This window comes from Physeter macrocephalus, chromosome 13 (assembly GCF_002837175.3).
Source record: "Physeter macrocephalus isolate SW-GA chromosome 13, ASM283717v5, whole genome shotgun sequence".
In the NCBI taxonomy this organism is placed as follows: Eukaryota; Metazoa; Chordata; class Mammalia; order Artiodactyla; family Physeteridae; genus Physeter; species Physeter macrocephalus.
The window spans coordinates 81166671-81184445 of NC_041226.1; the positions used below are offsets into that span (position 1 = coordinate 81166671).

Sequence of the window (17775 nt, forward strand, 5' to 3'; positions counted from 1 at the left end):
TAGGATTCTCTATGTATAGTATCATGTCATCTGCAAACAGTGACAGTTTTACTTCTTTTCCAATTTGTATTCCTTTTATTTCTTTCTCTTCTCTAATTGCTGTGGCTAGGACTTCCAAAACTCTGTTGAACAAAATTGTTTTGAATGAAATTAAAGACAACTAAGTGCCACTAGGGCCATCTTACGGAGAAAACGACGAACCTTTTGGCCCACCCAATAATTTACATCCTAACCACTCCAGGTGTGTGGCTGGGTAGTGTAAGCTATGCTCACATGTTGGGCATCAGATCTCCAGAACCTTCTCATCTTCCCAAACCCAACTCTGTCCCCAGCACCCCCCCCCTTCTGTCTCTATGAATCTGACTCCTCCAGGGGCCTCACATATGTGGAATCAGACAGTTTTTGTCCTTTTGTGACAAATTACTGTGCATAATGTCCTCCAGGTGCATCCATGTGGTAGCAGGTAGCAGGACCTTCCTTTTTAAGCCTGGATAAAATCCCACTGCATGGATGGACCACATTTTGTTTATCCATGCATCTGTATGGGCATTCAGGTTGTTTCCATGCCTTGGCTATTGTGATGCTGCAATGAACGTGGGCGGGCTGGGGTCTCTTAGAGACCCTGATTTCATTTCCTTTGGATAAATGCCCAGCAGTGGGATTGCTGGATCTTACGGTAGTTCTATTTTTAGTTTTTTGAGGACCTCCATACTGTTTTTCACGGTGCCTGCACCAATTCACATTCCCACCAACAATGTATGAATAGGGTTCCCTTTTCTCCACATCCTCACCAACATTTGTTATTCGTGGTCTTTTTGATGATAGCCATTCTGACAGGTGTGAGGCAATAGCTCATTGTGGTTTTCACTTGCACTTCCCTGATGACGAGTGATGTTGAGCATCTTTTCATGTACCTGTTGGTCATCTGTATGTCTTTTCTGGATAGGGTCTATTCAGGCCCTCTGCCCACTTAAAACGTTTTTTTAAACATTTTGGCCACGCCGCGCGGCATGTGGGATCTTAGTTCCCTGACCAGGGGTCAAACCTGTGCCCTTGCATTAGAAGCGCGGAGTTTGAAGCACTGGACCGCCAGGGAAGCCCCTCTGCCCGTTTTTCTTTTTCTTTTTTAAAAATTTATTTATTTATGGCTGTGTTGGGTCTTCGCTGCGGTGCGCGGGCTTCTCGTCGTGGAGCACGGGCTCTAGGCGCGCAGGCTTCAGTAGTTGTGGCACGCGAGCTCAGTAGTTGTGGCTCGCAGGCTCTAGAGCACAGGCTCAGTAGTTGTGGCGCACGGGCTTAGCTGCTCCGCGGCACGTGGGATCTTCCCGGACCAGGGCTCGAACCCGTGTCCCCTGCACTGGCAGGCGGACTCTCAACCACTGCGCCGCCAGGGAAGTCCGCTCTGCCCATTTTTAAATGTAATTCCTTGGCTCCTTGTTGCGCTGTGGCCTCTGTGTGTCTGGATGTTGACCCCTTAGCAGACGTGGTTTGCACGGTCTCTCCTGTTCTGTGAGTTCCCTCTTCACTCTGCTGCCGGTGTCCGTTGCTGCACAGAAGCCCTGATTTTGCTTTTGCTCTTCTCGTGTGGGCTCTGTTCGTTCTGACTGCCCGCAGCAGCTCGGAAGCCGGTCGGGGCCGTCGGTGAGCAGACTAAGCAAGGAAGAAAGCAGATTTGAGAAGTGGAAGCAGGAAGGGACCCAGACTTGCTCGCAGTAACAGAGAAACTGCTTCACAACGAGGAGGAGGGAAGGTGCCTGGGGGGCGGGGTGGGAGCACCTGGGAGCAAGGGCCGAGCGGCCCGATGACCTGAGGACAAACTCTTCAGACGGTTCAGCCGTCCTCTTCCCATCGCATTGCTCTCAGCTGCCAACGAGATCACGGCTTTCTTTCTCAAGGAAATTCTAGATGTTCTCACACAGGATTTCAGAGAGGTCAGACCTACGAACTGCAGTTTTGCTGAAACGCATACACAACTTTGATGAGACCCCTGAGAAAATAAGACCGGGGACCACCTCCCCGCCAGCGTCCCACGATGGCCACACCTGTCGTGGGCAGACACACGTCTTTACGCGGTGGTCTTTCTGCCGTGTGGGGAGACCACCCTGCCGATCCTCCGGGTCCACTCAGCCCCCAGGGCCCAGAACACCTTTAGGCCGGAACACCGGCCACACCCGCCGCGGACACACGTCTGCCTGCAGCCATCACACGAGCAAGCCAGGCGCCTGCACTAACTGAGCACCTACTGTGTGCAGGTGCCCTGCTCCACACAGACAGACTCGCACCGGCTCGGAAGCATCAGCCCGAGTCCAAGGGCCGGAAGCCAAAGACGCACTGTCTGACTCTATTTGTGCCGAAGTCCAGGAGGCCGAGCCACGGGGACAGAGCAGGGCGTTAGCTGGGGCTGGGGCGCCCTTTGGGGAGAAGAAAACGCCTGGGTCCGGTGACGCAGCTGCACCGCCCGCTGAGCGGAAGGCACCGAAGAGCTCTGAAACCTCCAGGTAAAGGGTGAACTGTACGGGGCCTCCGTTCACTGAAACCAAACACCTAGACAGCCCTAGGCTGCAGGACCTCCTGGCCAGGGGCCTCGTACCCTGGGGGCGGGGGAGGGGTCACGTCGTCAGTGCAGCTCTTTCAAATGGGAAGGCGAAGGGCACCACGGGGCCGGGCGTCCGGGTCAGCGCTCCCCCCTCCCAGGGTCACCGCAGGCCTGGGCTTCGCGCCCTCGTCCCAGTCGTCCCGTAAACCCCACCCCCCGGCCCGCGCCTTTCCGCGGGCCTGTGGGACGCAGCAGCCACTTCGTTCACTCAGGTGATCTGAGTTATCATCCACACGGCCTGCGCCAGGCCCGGGACCCGGCGGGGAGGGACAGACGGGCGTGACCCCACCAAGGCCGGAGAGAAGTCAACAGGCGTAGTAGGGCTGCACAGAAATGGGGGGCCCGGTGTAGACCGGGCCATCGGGCGAGGCTGGGATGGGGGCGGTCACCTCCCAGTCCCGGGAGAGACCAAGGTGTGGATCCGACGGGGCTCCCTGGGGGGCCCCAGGCGGCACCCGGCCCCACGCCTGGGCTGACGGCGCAGGAGGAGGGCGAGGGTGAGCACCCTGGGTCTGCCGGGCGCCCCGGGCTCCAGGAGAAGCTGGCCTGGAAGGGCTGGAGCCCCTCCCTGGGCTGCTGAGGGGCGAGGGCCGGGCAGACCGCGCAGGGAGGCCGGCAGGGTGCTGACACCCACCTGCATGAAGGTGTGGCATTCGGTGACGAAGCTCCCTCCGGTGATCTCCTTGAACTTCTCACAGATGTCGGGGACGCTGGTGGCTTCCAAGATCAAGGCCTGATGTTGCTTGATGAGGGTCAGCGCCACCCGGAAGATGATCTTGGAGCCCTCGTTGAACAGACAATCCCAGACGCGAAGCACGGTCTGCAGAGGAGGAGACAGCGGGTCAGCGCGTGGCCACCTAGTCGGCCCCAGTCCGAGCCGGGCGCCCTCACCTCCACGGGCAGGACGTCCACAAACAGGCAGATGAACCAGCGCGACACGACCAGGGTCCACAGCAGGCCATGACTGTCCATCAGGGCCGCCACCGCCGGCAGCTTGGTCCTCACCAGCTCCCCGAGGACCTCCTGGTCCGTCTTCAGGCCCAGCATCGAGGGGCTGTAGTAATCTGCAGGGGGACAGGGGAGAAGCGGGGACGTGGACCCCACAAACCATAGCCCCTGACAGCCGCGACCCTCGTTCCCCCTGAGCCGTGAGGGGGCCACACCCAGGGACCCTTTCCAGAGGATGACCCAGGGCAAGGTCCCAGACACAGGGATGCAGGAACTCCTGGGAGCGATGCCTGGAGTGGGGCCACGGTCCCAGCGCTCCGGGCAGCAATGCCCACCGGGCATCTGTCAAAACCTGATGGAAAGCGGGGACGTTTGCAACCCAAGATCAGGCAGCCAACAGTGGGTACAACCAAGTGTCCGTCGATGGATGGACGGGAAAACCGAACATGTGAGCGTCCTGGCCCCCCCCCAAAGTGTCCTGGGCACCCACCTAGCACAGAACGCCAGCCCTCTTGTGTCACATGTCCTATTTTCCTCTCGTGGAGAAGATACAGGTGAACATTACAGGAGAGCATCAGACAGACCAATGCCTCCAACCGCATGACTGTCTTTTGAATGGACACTTTCTTGCCAAGGAATTTTCTAGCTTAATGTCATGTATTATAATAAATCTTAATGCTTCAACTTTGCTATAAAAATAGGACTAAAATAAAATAATAAAACAGGGGGTCTTCCCTGGTGGCGCAGCGGTTAAGAATCCACCTGCCAAGGCAGGCGACACGGGTTCAAACCCTGCCCGGGAAGACCCCACATGCTGCGGAGCAACTAAGCCCGTGTGTCACAACTATTGAGCCTGCGGTCTACAGCCCGTGAGCCACAGCTACTGAGCCCACACGCCGCAACTACTGAGCCTGCGCTCTAGAGCCCGCGAGCCACAACTACTGAGCCCACACGCCACAACTACTGAGCCTGCGCTCTAGAGCCCGTGAGCCACAACTACTGAGCCCACATGCCACAACTACTGAGCCTGTGCTCTAGAGCCCGCGAGCCACAGCTACTGAGCCCGCAGGCCACACTACTGAAGCCCGCGTGCCTAGAGCCCGTGCTTCACAACAAGAGAAGCCATGGCAATGAGAAGCCCGCGCACCACAACGAAGAATAGCCCCTGCTCGCCGCAACTAGAGAAAGCCTGCGCGCAGCAACGAAGACCCAACGCAGCCAAAAATAAATAAATAAATAAAATAAAAATTTTAAAAAATAATAAAATAAAATAGGAAAACTTGGTACGCGTTCTGTGCCCGCTGCCACACACAGTTTGGTCATTCACCACGGCAAAGGGAAAGATGTTCTTGTTAATTAAGTATTTGGGTTAAAATAGAATCATTGTGAGTATCGACATGACATCACGGTCACACCACTGGTTTTCAGAGCGTGTGCACACGCTAAACCACTCTCAGTACTAAAGACCCCAGAAATCAGTTACTAGAAGCCCGTTCAGTTATAAATACCTGGGACTGAAACTTCCTTCCCTCCCATACCCTCCTCTCACTTCTGTTCCTAAACCCTAGGGCCGCTGGCCGTCCTGTCCTCTCAACTAGCAGCGCTCTGGCTCTGGTCCCGGGAGAAAGGGGCAGGCTCCGCTCCCCGTCCTGCAGGGTGCTGGGCCGTCTCAGGAGAGCGCGGTGGAGACAGCGGATTTGCGGAGCCGTGAGCACAGCATGGCCTGGTTCTCGGTCACAGAGAGGCTTAGGGCAGCTCCCCAAATAGTCAAGGCCACACCCCAAATCCACCACAGGTCCGAGCCACTCACAGGAGGGTCGCTGACACTCCCGTGCCCCGGTCTGCCGTGAGCCACTGACGGCAAACCCCAAGGGCCAGGCCCCGCCTGCAGCCCCCCTCAGCCTGCTGGCCTGTGCACAGACACCAAGGATCTTCTCCCCGAGTCAGGCCTCTCCCAGGGTCGCCCCGCTTTGCAAACAGCCCAACGGCTGTGTCAGCACGTGGAGAGGGGGAGCGCTGCTGCAGGGGCAGGTGGGCACGGAGAGCCCCGGGTACTGTCGCCCCCAGAATGGGCCCTGCCCGTCCTTGCCTGGGCCACACCTTCTGGCTTCAGCGGGGCTGCTCCCGGGAGGGGCAGCCGTCGCCCGGCTCCCCTGTGTCTCAAGGGGAGACAGGTCAGACCAGCTCTCAGGACGCGAGTGTGTTTGTTCATAAATGGGCTGACTTATCACCAATGTGACATCCCGAGCTGGCCCAGCCCATCCCACGCCCCGTCCCTTCTCTGCAGGCTCAGCAGTCTGAGGGCAGAGAGGATAGGGGTTCCCCGGAGGAAGAGACCCAGACATAACTTTCTTGACGTAAAAGAAGCCATTGTAGGTCTGGGCCGTCCTGTGATCTAAGCCTGGCCACGATGCCCTGTCCTTGCAGAAGAATGGGCCTATTTGCATTGTAGTTTAGTTTGACTGAACCCAATAATTATCAGAAGTGACATTTTATGGTCTTAAAAATAAGTCTGTGTAACGCACTCCCCCCGGGGGCCCACCTGGCACCTTGCTTTTCTGTTTCTCTAGGTCAGCCCTTACAGCCTCCGTTTAATCTCGGTTCTGCTGCTGTCGCCACCAGGCTTTTAGGCTTTGTGCCCTGATGTTCCGCAAACCCCCAAAGCGCACCTGGAATTGGTCACGGTGGGAACGTTCATCATAATGCAGTCTCTGACCTAACTGAGCAAACGGTGACCACGGAGCCGTGTTGGCGTTCTGTCCGGAAGCCTGTCCATCTTTGCCCCTGACAGCCGTTCAGGCTCCGCCATGAAGCCGGGGCAGCTGCCCCTCTCCGTCCTCCGTCCCCCACGGGCGGCGTCCCCCCAGCCCTTGATAACAGCGGCACAAGCCTGAGGAGAGGCGCCCTCTCCGCGGCGCCGCCCAGGCTCACCTCCTGGGGGCACAGAGCTGTGGGTCTGAGCCCAGGCCTCCGTGCCGCCATCCGTGAAGGGGACTCCGCGGCTGGCGTGTGCGGTGTGGCTGCTCCGTGGATCAGACGAGGGCGGGTGCGGGCGAGCCTGGAGCCTGGACGGGCCCCGGCTGCCCTCGCATCTGAACACGCAGCCCCCAGGACGGGCGGCTGCTCTCCCGGGTGGTCCTGGGCGCGCACGGCAGACAAGACCACCGGGGTTCGTCGCGTGGGCAGCCGGAGCCCGTCTGTGGTCACCAGGACTTTGCCAGCGGCCGGACCCATCACCGCCATCGTGGCCGGGGGGGCCGCATCTGCCCAAGTCCTCTCCCCCCCCAGACGGCTCCGGCCACTTCTTGTCCCAAAGGGACCCTGCTCTGCAGCTCACCGTCTACACGGCGCATCACAGAAATCGGTGGTGGTTTATTAACTGAAACAACTAACATTCAATAATAAATAGAAAAGTAGAAACGCATGAGAGGAAAGGTCTTCACCTCGCAAGCGGTGACCGCAACCGCCGGCAGTCCCTGCGCTCGCGGCCACTCACGAGCCCAGCGGCGGAGGCTACGGAAGCCCGGCCGCTCGCCTGTCTGCTCACTACGGCCGCGGCGCTCCCCAGGGTCCGGGCACCAGCGGCGCGGACCGGGGTCAGGGGCCGCGAGCCCGGCTCGGCCGCGCCCAGGCCCCGAGGCAGCGCCGCCCGCTGGGACCCCGCATCTTGCGCGCTCCCGTCTCAACTCGACTGCAAGAAGGTTTTGGACCTCGACTCTCGGACAGTTCCTTCCGTCTCGTCACGTCCTGACTTGTCGGTGGCATCGTTTCGGCAACACCAAAAAGCGACAGCTGCGCTCTTACCGCGAGGATTCAACGTACCCGGGAGTATCCTGCCAACGAGGGCGTCCAACAGCCAAAAGGACTCCTCTTCGCTCCTTGTCACCAGAATCAGATACCCTGCTATGAAGTTCATTCCCTGAAATTAGACAAAAGAACAAAAGAAACTCACCGAGGTCTAAACCACCTGCAGATTCTGTAGTCGCCTGGCTAACTGCTAACTTTCCGTTTTCCTGGCTCTTCCCTAAAACTTGCGTGATTCTGGAACGACCTTTCAGTGGAGCTATAGCGTCTAAGGCTCTGCCATCTAGTGACACGTGTAGTTGCGCCCATGACTCCTGCCTGAGAACAAGCCAGGGCCTCGTGTTCGTGAAACCGTACCGGGGGAAACTACACCAGCGACCACGCTTCCTAAGGACGGTGAGGCGCGTGGTCTGACGCTCGGGGGCGTTGCAGTGGAATCTCGTGAGAGAGCCCGTTTGGGGAAATCCAGGGCGCACAGCGCCACGGGGGCAGACGCGGCCATATACACACAGTTGAGGACCCTCAGCCGCCAGGGGCGGGGGCACCCAGGAAGGAGCAGCGGCGGCCTAGCGCCGAGTCAGCGCCCCTCCTGCGTGACCGGGCTTCGGGTGACTTCCACTTTCTTCTTTGCTGCTTCTCCACAACTTCTAAAATAAACATGTAGTTCTCTAGCAATAAGGGGGAAATGCAGCTCTCGTCAACCAACAAGTTAAATTTGGACCCAGACACACCACCCGCAGAGGCTACGGGTCACCCGCGAGACAGCCACGGAGAAGCCAGCCCCCCGACCCCCGGACCTCGGACTCCTGCCTGCGGGCCTGAGAGACGATCGACTCCTGTCCCGTGCGCCTCTCAGCCGGTGGCACGATGTCACGGCAGCCACAGGAAGCTCACACGTGTGTGTGTGTGTACGTACATGCGTGTACTTCCCAAAAGCCAGCAGAGCTGTGGCATCAGGTTCGCGTTTAAAATTGTGCGGGTTATTTTTTAAACCTACTTTTAAAACCCACAAGAACAGCAGCTAGAATAACCGAAGGACAGTTTCTCAGCCGCCCTGTCTCCCCAGCTCCTGCCCCAGGACAGTGCGTTAAGGGCAGTCGTAACAGGAGACAGTGCCGGGGTTCCCCGAAGACCAGACCCGCCCAGCGGCGTCTTTCCCGCAGGCGCCCCCCGCGGAACAGCGGCCCCAAAACGCCCTGGGAGTCGCGTGGCCGCTCTGAACGGCGTCCTCACGTGTCTTTGCTGCTGGTCTTTTCAAAGCGCCCGCCTCACTCCTTCCCGCGACCCCCGGTCCCCCCGGGGCCGAGGCCACGCCACGTGCCGTCCACACGGGACACGAGCTGCCAAGGCCGCCCCGAGCAGGCGTCCGTGTCCCCTGCCGCCCGCCCGGCGCCTGTGGTCCCGGCCCTGGAGCCTCCTGGACCGTAGGTGCTACCGCCCAGGGCCTGCCTTCCTCTCGGGGACGCTTTGGCCCGGCCTCGGCTCGGGGGGCACGGGGGCCTCGCACGCAGTGACAGGAGCCCCCAGCCGCAGCCCCTGGCCCTGCCCACACCCGCCGGGACCCGGCAGCGTCCGGAGTGCAGGGCGGGAGGGCACGGTCCCTTCGGCTCCCGACCCAGCCCCCCTCGCTTTCCGGGTCGTGAGCGCTGTCCCTTCGATGCTCCAGAAGGAGAGTCTGCGGGGAGCAACGAGGACCGATGCCTGCCCCCTGACGGGCAGCTCCGCACAGCAGCAACAAAGCAAGACCCCTGTCACCCCCTACTGCCGGCTGATCGGCTTCCGGAAGCCGCCTCGAAGGGCTGGCCCACTGCACGCGTGCACGCTCAGACACACACGCGTGTGCCCACCATCTGCACAAGACGAGAGGCTGCTGGTCTCCCGTGCCCGTGCTCACGTCAGCGGCTTCCCTTGCCCCCGGCCCGTCTCTGGGGGCTGGCACCGCTGGGAGACGGTGACGTCCCAGCCTGGCTCGGGGGCACCTGGCAGCCCAGGACCGGCCTGACGTCCCTGCTGGGGCTGCGGGCGCCGGGGGCTCACCTGGCAGTAGCCCACGCCACGGTTGTGGTGCCCGTAGGCCAGCAGCACGTTGTACAGGGTCCTCTGCAAGCAGGGGTCCGAGCCCTTCCGGAACCGCACGTTGTCAGGGAAGGTCCTGTTCATGTCTGCGAGGAAACCCGTGGCGCAGGTCACTCGGGGCTGGCGACAGAGACGGCTCTGCGACGGACCCAGACCCTTCCTGACCTCCACCATCAGCCGGCCTCGGGGGCGCAGAGGCGGCGCCCCGGGGCTCCTGTCCCGCGGCAGCCCGGCCCGGGGACACTGGTGGGCCCGGCAGCCCTTCCTCTCGAGTCAGCAAGGACGACAGAGCGGGCTCCTCGGATGAGGCCGGGCTGCTTGGGCCCTGGCGGTTCCTGCCATCCCCGCGCCCCCCGCTTAGCTGGGGGTGAGGTGGGGTGACAGGCGAACAGCTTACATAAAACTTCGGAAAACTTTCCCAGTTCTGACAACTGAAGGAGGCAGGACACACCGAGATCCCCGTTTAGAGATAAACAGACAAAAGGGAAAACCAAGCCCGAAATAAACTCATCGCCTCGGGCTTCCGTCCGCAGGACAGTCCCCGCAGCCTCTTGCCGCTGCTTGGCCCCCCGCCCCGCCCGGCCGGACGCCCGCCTTAAGGAGCTGCGATCCTGTGACGCGAGGAGGGGGGCAGAGGAAGGAGGGCGGGGTCGGCTAACCACCGCTGGCGCTGCTTGGATCAGAGCGGCGGTGTCCGCGCGACAGCGGGACTCGGGGACACAGCCGAGCGCGGGAGGCCTCGCCACCGCTGCAGGAATTCTGCCCCCGGGCTCTGGCCCAGGCCTGGTCTCTGCCCACGAAAACCAGCTCTGAGCCGCCGAGCAGCACGCTGCCCGCCTCAAAGCACGTAAGCTTTCGTTGTATGTTTTTTACAAAGAAGAGTTTTTTCCTGCAATTCTGAACCTTCCAAAAACTGGCATCCACCACAGGGGAATGAGTGCTTTTCACTAATTCAGACTGGAGTGATCATCGGTGCTCATTGCTACATAATGTTTTCTAGGATGAGACGTTTCTCCGTGTTTTGCAATCTCTCTACCCCTACCCCACCGCCAGGCTAGAGGCTGACACGGCGGGACGTTTGGTCTGCACTGATGCGGCACGAAGCACCCGCTCTACTGTCCCTATAAAATGACTGATCCAGACTCTTCAAAAATAGACCTAGAATCATCACGTGACCCAGCAATTCCACTTCTGCGCATGTACCCAAAACACTGAAAGCAGGGTCTCAAAGAATTACTTGCACACCCCCGTTCATGCAGCATAACTCACAGTGGCCAGAGGGTGGAAGCAGCCCAAGTGTCCGTGGACAGATGATGGATAAACATAACGCAGTCTCTACACATAACAGAATGTCGTTCAGCCTCAGAAAGGAAGGGAATCCCGACACACGCTCAACGCGGGTGAACCTCGAGGCCAAACCTCGAGGCCGTTACGCTCAGTGAAATAAGCCAGACGCAGAAGGCCAAATACTGTATCATTCCAGCCATGTGACGTCCCTAGAGGCGTCAAATTCAGAGAGACAGAGAGTGGACGGTGGGAGGCGGGGGAGGGCATGGGGAGTTAGTGTTTAATGGGGACAGAGGTTCAGTTTGGAAAGACAGAAGGGTAAACTTTATGTATCCAAAAACTCTGCACTAAACAGAGCCTTTAAAATTCATTTTTCAAACAAACAGCCACATTCTACTTTATTTAACACGATCGGCCTTCGCTTGGACCTGAGGTCCCTTCCCACCCTGAATCAGCACGTCTGGCCCTGCGGAGGGACCCCCGCACGTGTGCCTGCAGGGTCATGGCAGCGTCTATTCTGAGCCCTTTGGCCGGGCTTTGCTGTGACATCAGGATGCAGCCAGCAGGCTCAGCGCCCCAGTGCCCCCCAGCCCGTCTCCAGCTCTGGGATCTGAGACCCCTTCTCCTTACGCTGGGGACACGCCGCTTTCTCACCGTTACAAGTCAGTCCAACCTCTCTGACATTAAAGGTAAGAAAATTTTTTAAATGAAGTATTTGTGTTTAAATCTGTAGTTCTCAAAAGCTGTTAAAGTCAGAAAGACAGATGTATTTCCTAAAAATCTAATTATTCAATTTAGGTTAAACATTTTTTTGAGTACTTTGAACTTTGAAGAGCCTATGAGCCTATCCCTACGGGACCAGTGAGGAAATTGGAGGGAAAAGAAGATAGAAGCCCAAAATACGAGCATCCCTGGACACTCAGAGTATGACATAAAGAGAGGTCTCTGGTGTGTGGCTTCCTGCACGTGTGCAGCTGTGTCTGTGAGTCCGCGGGGGTCACCCAGCCCACGTCCCTCCTGCACTGACTGCTAGCTCAGCGGCCTCGCGTTCCTGGAGGGAGTCTTCTCAGAAGAAATCTGGTCTTTCTAGTACCATTTTCCTTACCACCTAGCTAGACACGCACATATTTTCTGAACCAGTTCAAATCACCGTCCTCCCCTCGTGAATGCCTGAGTTTTGATTTTCCTTTCAGAAAACTGAAATCAGTTGGTGCATCTTTAACCACGTAACTTTCCTCATCAACATCACAACATCACCAGGTGCTAACACAGTTTCCTTCTGGGGGTGCCACCCAGCCCCCCTATCCCGGGGGACGGACCCCGTGCATCACCTGTCCTGATGGCCTCCTCCAGGCTGTCATCCCTCTCTCCCTGGAGGAGATGGCGGTAGTAGCCGGGGTTCTGGTCCATCTGGGCCTGGGCTCCGCTCACCCCCATCCAGACGCGGGCCCGGTGCTCCAGCGGGACGCCCTTCCGGATGTAGCGCTTCACTGCAATGGAGGGAAGGGGCAGCTCCAGACAGACCGCTGGGCGCTTCCCGAGGCCAGAAACCACACGGTTTGCTTCGGGCTCTCACCGAAATCAGTCAATCCGACATAAAAAAGGTGCAAAACTTCACACACCTCCACCAAACCGATACATGCGCTCATTACAGAATTCCGCTCTCCGTCCCCGAGCTGAGCACAGTCCGGAGGCTACAGCAGCCCTGGTACCTCTAGCTCGCTGCCGGCACAAGGATACGGGCTGCGAGGGTCACCTCCGGTCCCCGCCCTGCCCGCCCCTCGGCCTGTGCCGGACGCCGAGGCACCAGCCGTATTTAACAGAAAAAGATTACCGGCTACAGTCAAGAAAAGCACTATCGCTAAAATCTTGTAACTCAAGCTGATGGTCACCTGTACGTGAGCACCTTAAAAGAGGCTTCCCGGAGGCCACGCCTCGAGCACCTGCCTGCTCCTGGGAGGGCGTGTGGGACAGGAAACGCACGGCAAACGTGCGCAAAAGGATGCGGGGATGACGAGGGATGCCCAGAGGAAGGAAAGGACAGATTTTAACACCATCCGCCAAAGGCAAAGAAAACCCGAGAAACCCTTTGCCAGTTTAGAAGCGTGTTGTGGGATCACGTCTGGGCCAGAACGTCTTGGCCAGTGTGGCTTGGTCTGGTCATTCTGTTATGGGGACGTGACGTTTTTAAGTCTACCCTCCAACTTAGTACGATTTACACGAGCCCTCAGGGGTCCGCGTGACCAGCAGCGCCCAGAGTGAATTAATCCTCTTCTCGCGACAGCAAGGGGACGGACAGGTCAGGCCTAACTCGGGAGGGGGCCGTTCCCACTGAGACGGAGGAAAAGGAAAGGACACGCAGAAGTCAACAGTAACTCCACGTATGAACAGCAAACCGCTGAAATAAAAACACTGAGACGGTATCACGGACAATAGCACCAAAAATGGAAGGAGAAATATTTAGGTATAAATCTAACGAAACATCTGCAAAGAGAAATCAAAGAACTAAATAAACGGAGGGAGACGCCAACACACCTTCAGGATCCCTCGCGCTGCCCTGCAGCTGCCGCCACACCCACCCAGGCCTCTGCCGACGCCCAGGCCTGCAGGTCAGCCACCCAGGATCGCGCAGGCGGGGCTCCTGACCGACTGCTCTGAACCTTGGCTGTGGTGGGGATTACCTGACTGTTCATTTGTCTACACTCATAGACCTGAATTCGCCAAGAAGCGCGAATTTCACTGCAAATTTTTAAAAATTAATACAAAGTATAAAAAGGAAAGTGCACACTGGCTAAACCCCTCACACTGTGCCTCAGCAGCCCCGACCTTGAGTAGGCCTCAGTCTCCTAACCTGTGAAATGGGAACAAAGCACAGCCCAGTGCCTCAAATACAGTCAGGACTCGGGGCTCTCGGCTGGCTGTAAGAACAGTAACAACACCCAGAAGTTTCAGAGAATACAGGCTGCTGTTACTTTCGTTGTTTGTTATCTGAATTTACTAAGTTTCTTTGGAAGAGAAAGAAAACGGTTTTCCCATCCTCAGAGACTGACACTTCCCCAAGGGCAGGGCTAACCCATGCGTCCTCCTGGACATTTGGAGGAGTGTAAAATATATGGCAAGAACAGTTGGCAATTTTTTAAAAAGAAGCTAGACCGCAAAGAATTAACTCCCAGCTGTCTGCCCCCAAAAAGTTAAGCAGATTCCCAGGTTTTTTATATTTGTCTTTAAAATATGTTTTGCAACTTCATTCTCATTTAGATGGTGCTAATACCCTAGCCCACTGGGCAGGAGACATAGAAGAAGCAAACGGGACGGAGCTTTTCTCTCACCAAGTGCCTTCACACCAAGACGGAAAGGAACGGAAGGGTAGCTTCCAGGTCGAGCACTGAGAGCAAGCGATCTCAGGCTCCCGGTGGATACTCGCCACAGACAAAGAAAAAGAAAAGCTTCATCGTATCCACAGCTAGCGTCCTCAAGCAGGGTGAGTTTCAGCTGTCATCTGAAGACGTGCTGGATTCCAGGATTTGTGGGTAATCGCGTGACTGGAGACAAGACGGAAGTCCTCTCAAAAAAAGAGAGCAAACACAGTAGGACCCAAAAAGCCAGGCACAGTGAAGGCACGGGAGCAAAGGTGGTCTTCGGGTGTGCTTGCTGGTGTCAGGGTCAGAGGTCCAAACTCGGCTGCCTGGCTCTTACTGCGCAAGATGGGTCCCACAGCCCTCACACGGCCTCCCTTCCCTGGGATGCCACACACCCGACGACACTACGGCCAGCCCGGAGCGTCTGGCCGGAAGAAACTGGATGCCCATTTCCTGGATCACACGTCCACTGCTGTCTACGCCGACTGCCCCTCCCTTGGAGCCCCGTGGGTGCTGCAGCCTCCCCGGCCGTCACACCCGAAAGCCACACCAGCTCCAGCGGCAACGCCCTGGCCCACAGAACCGTGCGAGCCCACATGCCTCTCGCTGGATTTCCTGAAAGAACTTCAGGTCACTATGCTCTCCGGTTCAGCTCGACGGTGAGCCCCGTCCCCAGGCCAAAGGCTCACCAGGGATCAAGTATACTTGCTCCTAAACCTGTACGCCAAGTATACTGGCTGCCATGATCAGACAGTTTAACGAACGTTGCATATATTTTTTAAAAATTAAAGCAAAAAAAGAAATAATTGTTATTTCAATAAAACCAAGTTAAATTTTCAGAAAAAGTTGATAAGTGCTCCAAAAGGCAAAAGCAAAAACAAAACAAAACCTTTAAATCAGACAACCTCGAAAGTCGAGGAAAAGACTAAAGATCTGGAAGGATTCTGCATTCAGATTGCTTTTATTCCCGATCCACCTGGAAAAAAAACCCCGACACTGGAAAATAGATACAACGCGTTAAGTATGGTTTCGGCAGGAAAGATACAGAATTGGTGGACCCTCCCTGTTCAAAGAAAAGATGACAGGATAGAATCAAATGACAAAAATCAAAGAGGAATAAACATGCATGTGTGTTTTATATAAAAACAAAGGCTTATGCGCACATGTACATCTTGCAATGACTCTCTGCATTAACTGACCTCTGGGTCAGCTGGACCCCTGGGTCTATGTTAGACAGGAAGTCTTCTCCTGCATTAAAAAGCAAACGACAGCCCGAGGGTGCACCTTGTTCCTGGGGGGACGTGGGACAGTCGCCAGCGGTCACCTCTACGGGAGACTGGGGCCTAGGCAGCTGAGAAACTCAATTCAATTCACATCTTTTAGTGGGATTAAGATGTTTTCCCTGGGCTTCCCTGGTGGCGCAGTGGTTGAGAGCCCGCCTGCCGATGCGGGGGACGCGGGTTCGTGCCCCGGTCCGGGAGGATCCCACCTGCCGCGGAGCGGCTGGGCCCGTGAGCCGTGGCCGCTGAGCCTGCGCGTCCGGAGCCTGTGCTCCGCAACGGGAGAGGCCACAGCGGTGAGAGGCCCGCGTACCACAAAAAAAAAAAAAAAAAGATGTTTTCCCATGTGCAAAAATTAAGTTTATTTTTATATACTTGTGTGTAACTTTTAAAAACAAATCAAAAGGGAAAAAATGAAGCCGATGTCTGCTGGAAACACGTTAACACCAGCAGCAACGCAGGGATGGACCTCGGCGTACAATCACACAGGATATTAGCTTTGGGGTCTGGAAAGCAAGAAGGGTCAACCTTTGAGGTCCCTTCAGGCTGATTATATGAAACGCTAGTTTACCCATGTGTTTACTAAACACTGCCCGCCAGTAACAGCCTTGGGGAGGGAGGGCCCGGTTGAGGGAGAAGCCTGGGGTGAGGCCGAAGTCCAGGTGCACCTGCCTCCACCCCACCCCCACCCCCCGCGTTAATCCCACAAGTATTTCCCAAGCATCTCCTGCGTACTGGGGCCCCTCTGGGCCCTAGTCACCTACCCCTTTAAAGGCAAAAACTGACCTGTCACCCCCTTGCTTAAACGCTGACTTCTCTCTGCCTGGTTGTGCAACGTGTGCCCACCTGTGACCTGGTGCAGGGCCCCTGTTCCACCGCCGGGCCCTCCTCACCACACCCCTAATACTCTGGTCACAACTCAGTACCTGGTGGCTGGGACCCCCGCCCTCACCCCTTAACTGTCATTAATGTCCCATGTCAGGAAGCCCCAGTAGCCCCTCTGCCCCACATGCTTGAGTTTCCTTAGCTCCCCGGGGCACATTCCCGTCTACCCCTCACCACCTGCCCGCAGGTACCCATGGTCTGCCCTCTATCCACAGCGTGAGGAACACTACAGGCAAACACTCCATTCATTCATTCAACAAACACTGAAGCAAGCATCCATCCAATCCAGCCGGCAGGGAGGGGTCTTTGATCCCAGCAGGGGAAACAAAGGATAAAATAAGTATGACCCACACTGCATAAGACAGGGAGGAACAGAAAATAGGCAAGGAAAGGACAGGAAGTGTGGGTCTGTGGGGTGAGACAGGAAGGCTTCCTGGAGGTGGCATTCCAATCCAGACCTGAAGGAGGAGAGGGCACAGCCTGGGGCTGGGGAAGAACCCCAAGGAGAAGCAGGGGAAGAGGTGGGGGGGTGCAGGAAGGACCCCGCTTTCACTCTGCGGGGGTCAGGGAGAGCTCTGCCCAGAAGCGCACAAGGGCACAGCCCTGGCCACTCTCATTTGGAGGAGCAGGAAATCCACCTTCTTCTGGAAAGAAGGCCATGGTCTCCATCCATCTCAAAGAACAAGCAGGCCTCACGCCGAAGGGAAGAAAGGAGGGCCTGCACCTTGACCGTGCAGCGCCCTCACCTGTGAGCCTGCGCGGGAAACGAGCCGGGCTCGCGGCAGCCTTCCCCCCAAGATCCGAGACCCGAAGGAACCCCTGACCTCCCTGGCGCGCCCGTCACCCGTCGGTCGGGTCACTTGTTGCGCGCCTGGTGGAACAGGCTCCGAACTCACGTGTCATACTCTTCTGGATACCACCGCCTCCCTTTAGAAGTCTAGACCATTTTATGGCTCTTCTGGTGAGTATCGCCAGATAGGCGGAAAAAAATTCTTCATAAGCTGCATAGTCAAAGTCCTCAGGCCTTTCAAACCCGTACTCATCGATCCTACGACACAAAAAGACCCAGAGTAAAGTTCCGCGCGCACGTGGGACGTGGGACCTGCGGCGCCCGGCGCCCCCCGTGGGGGGCGCGTGTTCCCCCCCACCCTCCCGGGTGCAGGAAGGGGCGGCGGGCCGAGCGCGGGCGCGTGCGCAGCGCAGGGGCCGCCCAGGGGCGCGCAGGCGCCGGGCACCACCGCCCCCGCCGGCTCCACGCCACTGGCACCCGCGCCCGCTCCCCCGGGCTGGGCCAGGGGCTCCCGGGCCTCGCGCGCCTACCTGGGGACCCGGTCCCGCGCCGCCTGCGCGCGCCCCGCGGACTCCATGCCGGGAGGGGCGGGAGGGGGCGCCCGGGCCGCGGGGCCGGGGTTGCCAAGTCCACCTCCCGGGACTCGGAGCGCCTCCGGTCTTTCCGCCGGGCCGCGGGCGCCGGGAGGCGGGGCTGGCGGCGGGAGGGGCGGGGAAGGAGGGCGGGGGGGAGGAACGGGAATGTCAGGGG

The 17775-nt window shown here is 57.8% G+C and overlaps 1 protein-coding gene across 9 annotated transcripts in view; it reads right to left on the minus strand.

Annotated features, from left to right (window-relative positions):
- The window catches only part of GRTP1 (growth hormone regulated TBC protein 1), a 21537-nt gene extending 3820 nt beyond the window's left edge, over window positions 1-17717 (minus strand). The window contains exons 1-9 of one of the 9 annotated variants that reach the window (XM_055089505.1): window positions 17556-17717; window positions 17132-17283; window positions 12043-12201; window positions 10694-10759; window positions 9386-9510; window positions 7367-7463; window positions 3488-3660; window positions 3231-3416; window positions 7-1650 (exon numbers count right to left, since the gene is read on the minus strand). In XM_055089505.1, the coding sequence (XP_054945480.1) occupies window positions 1297-1650; window positions 3231-3416; window positions 3488-3660; window positions 7367-7463; window positions 9386-9510; window positions 10694-10759; window positions 12043-12201; window positions 17132-17283; window positions 17556-17602 (1359 nt within the window). In that variant the 5' untranslated portion in view covers window positions 17603-17717 and the 3' untranslated portion in view covers window positions 7-1296. Of the gene's footprint in view, window positions 1-6; window positions 1651-3230; window positions 3417-3487; window positions 3661-7366; window positions 7464-9385; window positions 9511-10693; window positions 10760-12042; window positions 12202-17131; window positions 17284-17555 lie in introns of those variants that run through there. The other 8 variants (XM_055089509.1, XM_055089506.1, XM_024117447.3 and 5 more) reach the window with 8 other exon arrangements.
- Between the last annotated feature and the right edge of the window lie 58 nt (window positions 17718-17775).